The sequence below is a fragment of the Mixophyes fleayi genome, assembly GCF_038048845.1.
Source record: "Mixophyes fleayi isolate aMixFle1 chromosome 1 unlocalized genomic scaffold, aMixFle1.hap1 SUPER_1_unloc_2, whole genome shotgun sequence".
NCBI classification, from domain to species: Eukaryota; Metazoa; Chordata; class Amphibia; order Anura; family Limnodynastidae; genus Mixophyes; species Mixophyes fleayi.
This window is the reverse complement of record NW_027445876.1, coordinates 235,828-246,549: the sequence shown is the minus strand read 5'-3', so window position 1 is coordinate 246,549 and position 10,722 is coordinate 235,828. Positions and strand designations below refer to the sequence as shown.

At 47.7% G+C, this 10,722-nt stretch overlaps 1 protein-coding gene across 1 annotated transcript; it reads left to right on the top strand.

The window, feature by feature from the left end:
• Positions 1-217: 217 nt before the first annotated feature.
• On the top strand, positions 218-6,389 carry WBP1 (WW domain binding protein 1; the record flags this gene model as incomplete). The annotated part of the gene is made up of 3 exons (XM_075193680.1): positions 218-362; positions 2,969-3,130; positions 4,800-6,389. Coding segments are annotated over 3 exons (921 nt in total), but the record flags the coding sequence as incomplete, so codon positions are not given.
• Between the last annotated feature and the right edge of the window lie 4,333 nt (positions 6,390-10,722).

Below are 10,722 nucleotides of genomic sequence, written 5' to 3'. Positions count from 1 at the left end.
CTCTTTCTTCTCCTCTTCCTCATCCCCTTCTTCCTCTTTCTTCTCCTCTTCCTCCTCCTCTTCTTCCTCTTTCTTCTCCTCTTCCTCCTCCTCTTCTTCCTCCTCTTCACTCTTCTTCGAATCCTTCTCCTACTGCCCACTCCGCCTTCTCCTCTTCTTCCTCTTCCCTGTCCTCTCTGCAGGCCCGGGAGCACTGTCCGGGGATTAATAATAAGCCGTACACGTAATACATCCAGTAACCTCTCTGTCCTCTTCGCAGGCCCGGGAGCACTGTCCGGGGATTAATAATAAGCCGTACGTTTGTGAGAGTGGCCACTGCTGCGGGGAGACCGGCTGTTGTACCTACTACTATGAGCTATGGTGTAAGTGATTCCTCCTACGTATGATACCTGATTTATTCTATGTGTTCTCATACAGCACTGCCACCTAGTGGCTACATGTCCATGAACATATTTGAAAGCTTGCATGACATCACAAATAATGTAACTTGAATGAAGGACTTTACTTGGGAGTCAGACGCACTCAGTTGGTCATTTTCCACCATTATACTACTATTAGGGTTGGTATCGCTGTAGAATAGGTTGGGATTAAATAATTACATCCAAAAACTGAAAATTCCGGTGTGTGTAGAATATCCCAAGTACAACCTGGTTCCAAAAGGTCACTTACCTGGGATCTGTGGCTTATGCTGTCCGGTGGGGTGTTCTGCACACACACTGTAGCTTTGCTTGTTCCTGTGCACTCCCATCGATGACAGATAATCTGCCTGTCTAGAAAAAGACTGGGCTGGTTGGAATGAGGGGAGTCAGTAATATCAGCTGAAATCTTCCCACTTCTGCTGATCCGGACTTTTATCACATAGTTGGGAGAGCAGTACTGGGCACGGGGAAGGATTTTAGAACAGTGTGACAGGATGGACCGCCTATGCCACCCTGTCTGTGGTTGCTGGGCTTACTTTGCCACCGTTCCCTTTCTTTATCCCAAATGCGCCCTCTAACCGCAGTAGGAGGGGCTTAAGTTCTGCCACCACTGGACTCCTTCACGGCATCCAGAACCGGGCTCCTTCTGGGTAACTGTTGCTGCTAGTGTACCCCCTTACTGGTGTACCTGGGCTGGTACCCCTGACCTCTTACTATAGATCAGGGTTGCTGTGGATGGATCCCCCCTGGCCTATCGCATTGGCCAGAGTTGCTGGGTAGTGGGCAGAGCCTGTGGTACTGGATGCTGGGTCCACACCTCAGAACAGCCAGAAACGGATTAGATTTGAGTCTAATCTGTAGGTCACAGGAAATACAGCATGGAAGAAGTTGATAAAGCAGGATCTTGAAGCAAGTGATGTTTATTAGCTCCAGTGTCCTGATAAGGACAGATCACACTGGTTGAAGGTACCAGTGATCAGGTCAGATAGAACAATAATGATACATTTCAGTACAAACCAGTGCTTTTATACAGCTTTGGACACAGGCGAGCAGGGGGTAAGCCAGCCTCCTGGACTATGTGCTAGTCCCTAAGAAGTCTGAATTATTTTTAGTATCTGGGTACAATATGTTTCCCCAAACATGTATTTAAATGAAATTTATACTTAACAAAATTTACATTTATCTGTGTTCCTTTTCCTTTATCCAGACAGGATATGGGTAACGACTCCATGTTGTGTATTTGAGTGTTGGTCACTCACATTGAATAGAATTAATTAGCCTTAATGAGGACTTCCTCTCGAAGCTACACAACAAACTCCTCAAACAAATGCTTATTGCATCAGACATATACCTCAGAAATGAATGCATTTCCTATACAATGTGCCACACGATACAACAAAACCAGTACATCTGTAATTATATAAATAAGCGTCCTGTGCTATTTCCTTTAAATAAATGTATACAATAAGTTATTTATAAGTGATCCAGCTACAGACGGGGTTGTACGTTTCAGGCAAAACTGACAGCTCAGACTTGGGGATTACCCGGACCAGAGATAGGTGTACATTTTGGGAATGTCTTGGACTAATGTTAGGGCTAGGGCTTAAATCTTGGACCGGTGTATATTTTTGGTTAAAGTATGGAGTAATATCACATGTAGTTTTAATACGTAAGCTGGTTACATTAATGGTGATTGTTCCAGTTAATGCACATATATAATAGAATAAAATGAACGAGATGCTTTGCAGTTAGGCCAAAATAATGACCGCAAGGCCTTGTGTGTGTGCACTGTTCATCTGATCATCACTTGGGGGTATATTTAATATACTGCGTGTTTGAAAAAGTAGCGATGTTGCCAATCAGATTCTAGTTATCGTTTATTTATTGCATTCTACAAAATGACAGCTAGAATCTGATTGGTTGCTATAGGCAACATCTACACTTTTTCAAACCTGCAGATTAGTAAATATAACCCTTGGTCTGTGATAGATCAGACTATTGATTTATTGTGTAACTCTTCTAATCAGTAAGGACAGACATAATAAGAGCTGAATGTGTCTCACCGCCAGGGCCGGATTAACCCGAGGTCTAACTGGGCTATAGCCCAGGGGCTTCGGGCATCCAGGGGGCCCTTCAAACTCCTCAGCAGCATTATTGATCGGTCGGGGGCGCCCTGGCCCGATCAATGCTGCTGAGCACTGTCAGTACAGTCCTCCGTCCCGGCGCGCTGTAGTCTGCTTACTGAGGAGATCTCGCGAAAGTTCATGAACTCTCGCGAGATCTCAGTAAGGAGCTTACAGCGCGCCGGGACGGAGGACTGCACTGACAGGTAAGTGCTTGGGGGGGTCCTTGCGGGGGGCGGGGGCGGCGGACAGCTCACATTGGGGGCCTCGCGGGGAATGGAGGGCCCCTTAGCCCAGGGGCCTCCATTCCCTTAATCCGGCCCTGCACACCGCATGAGCGGCACCTGAACTGTTGTCTTACAGTAGGACATCAAACAACCTTCAGACTTTAGAGGCTATAATATGACTTTTCTTCCTCCTCCGCAGGGTTCTGGCTCCTGTGGACTGTACTGATCCTCCTCACTTGTTGCTGCGCCTATCGCCACCGCCGCGCCAAACTGCGCCTACAGCATCAACAAAGGCAGCGAGAGATTAACCTTATTGCTTACCACCGTGCCTGCCACTATCCTCCATCTATGCTAGACCTTAGTAAGTGCTCATCCTGTGTATCTATATGTCATTAAATGTCCTCACCCTGCAACGTACATACATGTACATTAGGTTCAGTGTCGGCTGCCTGGGCTGGTGTGAGGCAATTCCAAATTCCCACCCAAGTGTATACATAGCGACAAAGATAACAATAAGATGGCGAAACTCATAAAATAAAAACTGTAAGGATTAATACTTTAACCACTGAAGAGAATTTATTTATTCAAGACTCTGTGCTTTCCCTCTTCTCTTTGTAGAGCAGGACGGCTACTCGGACGCTGTATTCCCTCTACTGTCTGTAGGGTAGGACGGTTACTAGGATGCTGGATCCTCTCTCTCTTCTGTCTGTAGGGTAGGACAGTTACTCGGACGCTGTATTCCCTCTACTGTTTGTATTGTAGGACGGTTACTCGGACACTGGATCCTCTCCCTCTTCTGTCTGTAGGGTAGGACGGTCACTAGGATGCTGGATCCTCTCTCCCTCTTCTGTCTGTATTGTAGGACGGTTACTAGGACACTGGATCCTCTCTCTCTTCTGTCTGTAGGGTAGGACAGTTACTCGGACACTGGATCCTCTCCCTCTTCTGTCTGTAGGGTAGGACGGTTACTAGGATGCTAGATCCTCTCTCCCTCTTCTGTCTGTAGGGTAGGACGGTTACTAGGATGCTAGATCCTCTCTCCCTCTTCTGTCTGTAGGGTAGGACGGTTACTAGGATGCTGGATCCTCTCCCTCTTCTGTCTGTAGGGTAGGACGGTTACTAGGATGCTGGATCCTCTCTCCCTCTTCTGTCTGTAGGGTAGGACGGTTACTAGGATGCTGGATCCTCTCTCTCTTCTGTCTGTAGGGTAGGACAGTTACTCGGACACTGGATCCTCTCCCTCTTCTGTCTGTAGGGTAGGACAGTTACTAGGATGCTGGATCCTCTCTCTCTTCTGTCTGTAGGGTAGGACAGTTACTCGGACACTGGATCCTCTCCCTCTTCTGTCTGTAGGGTAGGACAGTTACTAGGATGCTGGATCCTCTCTCTCTTCTGTCTGTAGGGTAGGACGGTTACTCGGACACTGGATCCTCTCTCCCTCTTCTGTCTGTAGGGTAGGACAGTTACTCGGACGCTGGATCCTCTCCCTCTTCTGTCTGTAGGGTAGGACAGTTACTAGGATGCTGGATCCTCTCTCCCTCTTCTGTCTGTAGGGTAGGACAGTTACTAGGATGCTGGATCCTCTCTCCCTCTTCTGTCTGTAGGGAAAGGGACAGTTACTCGGACACTGGAGCCTCTTTTCCTCTTCTGTCTGTAGGGTAGGACAGTTACTCGGACGCTGTATTCCCTCTACTGTCTGTAGGGTAGGACAGTTACTCTGATGCTAGATCCTCTCTCCCTCTTCTGTCTGTAGGGTAGGACAGTTACTAGGATGCTGGATCCTCTCTCTCTACTGTCTGTAGGGTAGGACGGGTATCTTCAGTCAACTGAATTCAGACATACTATTACTATAATAAATATTGATAGATTGCACTAGAAATAATATTATTTACAATTACATTAATGACATTAGTTGAATGGTTTTATTTTAGTGAATAAATATATTCATGACACACACATTTTTGATGCCTGGGATCACATTGTCCGCTTCTCCTTCTGCTTTCTTATTTTCTTCGTCTTTCTCTCCTCAGGGGTGTTGTCGTCCTTTAAACTTCCAGCCTATGAAGAAGTTGCACATCGACCCACTACCCCTCCTCCTCCCTACAATTCCATCCTTACCCAGCTGGGGCTGCCCTCTTCCTCACCACCTCCACCCTCCGATCCTCCCTCCCTCACTCCCAGCTCTGATCACTCAAGCAGTTGCTCTTGTAGCTCGGGGTGCATGTTGTCTAGAAGTAGCTCATTCTCCGTCCAGGTGACAGATGAGACGGTCACCAGCCTGGGAAGTACAGCCAGCGAGGAAGGGAGCTGGGAACAGAGTCCGGAAGAGGAGGGGGCTTGTGGCAGTGACCATACTCTTCACAAGCAGACGGCCTTCTCCTCGTATGTGGATTTCTTTGACGGTCACCACTGCTGGGTCATTGAGGAGGTGGATGAGGAAACTGAGGAAGAACCTTACAGACAGAGGAGACTAACTGGGGATTCGGGGATAGAGGTATGTCTCTGCCAGGTGAAGGGTGATGATGACGGAGAAGACACAGGAATGCTACACGACAATCCGGCCTGTGCACAGCGGAGCAAATCTGCAGAGTCTCTAGTCGAAAAGGGAGACACTGAACCAAATTCACCAGTCCAGCCAGTGTGATCGAAGGAGGAGAGGCGGCAAGATTCTGTAATCCATCCCAGAGGAGGGGCAACTGAGGGAACGGGCAACTGAATTACCCAGTCTAAGTGGGGGGGAGAGGCAACTGAATTACCCAGTCTATATGAGAAAGCGGCACTGAATTACCCAGACTAAGCGGGGGGCGGGGAGGGGCATCTGAATTATCCAGTCTAAGCTGGGGGAAAGGGGCATCTGAATAACCCAGTCCAAGGGAGAAGGAGTGTCTGAACTACCCAGGTCAGGTGAGGAGAGGATCATCTTAGTTACCCAGTCCAAGGGAGGGGGGGGGGGGTCGCATCCTAGAGGAGAGTCAATTGCATTACCCAGTCCAAGCGAGAGGAGGGAAAAATAATTTACTCATGCCATTTAGGGGGAGGGGGCATTTGAACTACCCCCTCCAAGCATAGGGAGGGACATCTGAATTATCCAGTCCCTCTGGGGTAGGGCAATTGAACTTTCCAGGTCATGGGAGGGGAGACTGATATTCCCAGTCCAACCAAGAGAGGGACAGCATCTTAATTTGGGAGGTGATTACTGGAACGAAATGAAATTGCGTTGGATGGAGAATAAGTTATCATGTGATGATGGACACCATGGGAGTTGTTATTCTTGTGGTGGTGATGAGAGACCAGCGGAGATAATTCTGAGCCAGGTACAATTAAGACTTTGCCCCACACAGAATGCCTGACACAAGGGGTTTAGACTGATTTGGAGCGAATTTAAAATGTGATTGACAGGAGCTATAGCAGATGAACTCTCATATTGAAAGCAGGTGATGTCTGGTGCCCCCTAAGCCCACCCCGGGTGTCTGGGGTCTCTGCCATGAGCTTTCTCATCGTTCCTTCCTAATATCTGCTTTTTATGGCCAGTAATGGTGAATTATACGCTTGCCGAGTGGTGGGAATATATATACAATGGAGCGTGTGTTAACACCAAATAAAACTATGTTTACAGTAAAGTGCCTGCTCCTGTTATTGGAAGCCCCGCTCAGTGTGTCTGGTATAGGAAGCCCCGCTCAGTGTGTCTGGTATAGGAAGCCCTGCTCAGTGTGTCTGGTATAGGAAGCCCCGCTCAGTGTGTCTGGTATAGGAAGCCCCGCTCAGTGTGTCTGGTATAGGAAGCCCCGCTCAGTGTGTCTGGTATAGGAAGCCCCGCTCAGTGTGTCTGGTATAGGAAGCCCCGCTCAGTGTGTCTGGTATTGGAAGCCCCGCTCAGTGTGTCTGGTATTTGAAGCCCCGCACAGTGTGTCTGGTATTGGAAGCCCCGCTCAGTGTGTCTGGTATTGGAAGCTTCAGTGTGTCTGGTATTGGAAGCTCCGCTCAGTGTGTCTGGTATTGGAAGCTCCGCTCAGTGTGTCTGGTATAGTAAGCTCCGCTCAGTGTGTCTGGTATAGTAAGCCCCGCTCAGTGTGTCTGGTATAGGAAGCCCCGCTCAGTGTGTCTGGTATAGTAAGCTCCGCTCAGTGTGTCTGGTATAGTAAGCTCCGCTCAGTGTGTCTGGTATAGTAAGCTCCGCTCAGTGTGTCTGGTATAGGAAGCCCCGCTCAGTGTGTCTGGTATAGTAAGCTCCGCTCAGTGTGTCTGGTATTGGAAGCTCCGCTCAGTGTGTCTGGTATAGTAAGCTCCGCTCAGTGTGTCTGGTATAGTAAGCTCCGCTCAGTGTGTCTGGTATAGTAAGCTCCGCTCAGTGTGTCTGGTATAGTAAGCTCCGCTCAGTGTGTCTGGTATAGTAAGCTCCGCTCAGTGTGTCTGGTATAGGAAGCCCCGCTCAGTGTGTCTGGTATAGGAAGCCCCGCTCAGTGTGTCTGGTATAGGAAGCTCCGCTCAGTGTGTCTGGTATAGTAAGCTCCGCTCAGTGTGTCTGGTATAGGAAGCTCCGCTCAGTGTGTCTGGTATAGTAAGCTCCGCTCAGTGTGTCTGGTATTGGAAGCTCCGCTCAGTGTGTCTGGTATAGTAAGCTCCGCTCAGTGTGTCTGGTATAGTAAGCTCCGCTCAGTGTGTCTGGTATAGGAAGCCCCGCTCAGTGTGTCTGGTATAGGAAGCCCCGCTCAGTGTGTCTGGTATAGGAAGCCCCGCTCAGTGTGTCTGGTATAGGAAGCCCCTCTCAGTGTGTCTGGTATAGGAAGCCCTGCTTAGTGTCTCTGGCCCTGTTATTGGTAGCCGAATCATAGCACACAACATGTGTCTGTGTATGCAGAAGTCTGTATTTCTGACATGCCAGGGTGTTATGATTGGGGTTGTCTGTCGGTGTATACACTCAGTGCTTACAGCACCGTTAATACGTACTACACCTGTGTAAGAACAGTAACTTACAATATAATTTTTTGGCTCCTCTAGATTTCTCCTCGTTTTAGTTTTTTTCTTTTGTTGTAATAATGTATAATCCTAATGACAAACGTCATTACATAATATGATTATATCCCAATCCTGTCTAAATCCTTTTATTTCTTCAGTCAACTATACCAATTAGCCACATTGAAGCCACTGACCAGTGAAGTGAATAACATTGATTGTATTGCTATAATGACACCAGTCAGCAAGTGAACAGTCAGTTCTTCAAGTTGATGTGTTGAAAGCAGGAAAAATGGGCAAACGTAACGATCTGACAACTGTGACAAGGACCAGACGACTGGGTCAGAGCATCTCCAAGACGAGCAGCCTTGTGGGGTGTTCCCGGTATACAGTGGTTAGTACCTACCAACAGTGGTCTAAGGAAAGATAATTGGTGACCATGTCTGGTTCAGTTCCACAGAAGAGCTACTGTAGCACAAATTTCTGAAACAGTTAATGCTGACTATGATAGAAATGGGTCAGAACACACAGAGCATCGCAGCTTGCTGCGTAGCCCCACACTGGTCAAAGTGCTCATGCAACTGTACAGCACTAACAGGGCACGTGAGGGCCAGACCTGTACCCTGGAGCAGTGGAAGAAGGTGGCCTGGTCTGATGAATCAGGTTTTCTTTTATACCATGTGGATGGCCAGGTGCTTTGGGGGAGAGATGGCACCAGGATGCACTATGGGAAGAAGACAAGCCGGCGGAGGCAGTGTGATGCTTTGGGCAATGTTCTGCTGAGAAACCTGGGTCCTGACATTCATGTGGATGTTACTATGACACGTACCACCTACCTTAACATTGTCAGAGACAAAGTACACCCCTTCGTGGCAGCGGTATTCCCTGATGGCAGTGACCTCTTTCAGCAGGATAATGCTCCCTGCCACACAGAAATGGAATGGTTTGAGGAACATGAGATAGAGATCAAGGTGTTGACTTGGCCTCCAAAGTCCCCAGATCTCAATCCGATCGAGCATCTGGGATGTGCTGGAAAAACAAGTCCGAGCCATGGAGGCCCCACCTCACAACTTACAGGACTTAAGTCCTGGTGCCAGATACCACAGGACAACTTCAGGTCTTATGGAATCCATGCCTCGACGGGTCAGAGCTGTTTAGGCAGCACGAGGGGTACCTACAGAATATTAGGCAGGTGGTTTTAATGCTGTGGCTGATCAGTGTATATCTGCTGGATGTTTGTCCTCTTTTAGTAAATTATGTTGGCTGAGGTCGTAAAGGAGATCTCAGAATCAGTTCCTGGGCATCCCGATTGTCAGTGTGATTATTTCTTTTGGGGGCAAACTCTTTTGGGGCCACAGAACAATGGCATATTGATACTTTGGTTCTATGCTAAAATAAACAATTGAACACCAATACATTCCCCTGGTGGCTCATACATTAAAATGTAGGTTCCATGGCATTGTTCTATACATTCCTAACACAGCTTAATATTTAATCATTGAAATATCCCACCTACCAGTAGAGATCAATTGTGTCATCTGCAAATTGACATACCTTCCTTCCACACCTTCTGCTTCACCTCTTACCCAAGTGAAGAGAACATGCCCTGTAGAACCTTGTGGCACAACCTTTCAACAAACACCATAGACTATAGGAGTCTGCACCTTGGTGGCCCAGTTTATGGGGTGTGGAGAACAGGATCGGGCAGCGCTGGGACTTCTTACGGAAACTTAAGGCAGAATTGATGTGAACCCTGCGACAGAGCGGCTGAGAGAAGGGGACGGTTGGAGATCGGAGAGCAGCAGCGCTGGAGCCGCTTCCTATTGCTCTTCCTGGATGCCGTTGAATCCAGAGGGCATCTTCAATATAATCCTGTGAATTAGTTTGGGCTTGAGATTTAAAGACAAAGGGCTGGAGTCATTAAGAAGAGCAAAACAACAAAAAGTTTTCTCTGGGACAAACCATGTTACAATCCAAGTGGTGCAAATTATTTTATTATTTTGCACATGAGGAAAGTACTGTCTGATTTTTCGTGTAGCACAAATACGTGAAAGCTTTATAGTTACACTGACATTTAACGTTGATCTAGGACATGGCCTACTCCAACTATAAATCTGTCCCTACATTTTAAATTTACCTCCCCCTCCAATGTAACATGCCAAGATGCACAGTCACTCCTTTTATATGCTTTACTTTCCTAAATGTCCCAGACCTAGGCTAGGGCACTGGAGAGTCTGAGACAGCTCTGGATGTATGTGGTCGGGTTGAACACCAACCGTATTCCTAAAAAGTAGAAGTCACGATCCACACCGATCTTTGTGATATATGAGGTGGTTTACTCCATGTTCCAACGTGTAGAAAGGTTATAAAGGAGGGCTGGAAGCCCATGACTGAGAGTAATGTCACTACCTCCCAGTGCTGGGTAACACGTCTCATAATAGATATTAAACAATAAACATCACAGCTGAACTAAGGTTGTGTTCCCGTAGATCTGGTGTGATGACTACTGGGTACTACTGACTAGTACTACTCTAAATTCCCACTGCCTGCGCCAATTTTAATTTGTTTTAGATCTGTGAGAAGATGACGGTGCGGGAGGTTGGGCACTGAGCTGGACTAAAGTGTAACCATCTCCCCGCCATACTGATTCTTGTACCAGCATTGTTCTACCGGTACCCTGTATTCTCCTGTAGCGGTGTTAAGGCCTTGCTCTATCTGTACCCTGTATTCTCTCTGTAGCTGTGTTCTGGCATTTTTCTGCCTGTTCCTTGTATTCCCCCTGTAGCGGTGTTCCAGCATTGTTCTGCCTGTACCCTGTATTCTCCCTGGACCGGTGTTCCGGCATTGTTCTGCCTGTAGCAGTGTTCCGGCATTGTTCTGCCTGTTCCCTGTGTTCCCCCTGTAGCGGTGTTCCGACATTGTTCTGCCTGTACTCTGTATTCTCCCTGGAGCGGTGTTCCAGCATTGTTCTGCCTGTACCCTGTATTCTCCCTGGAGTGG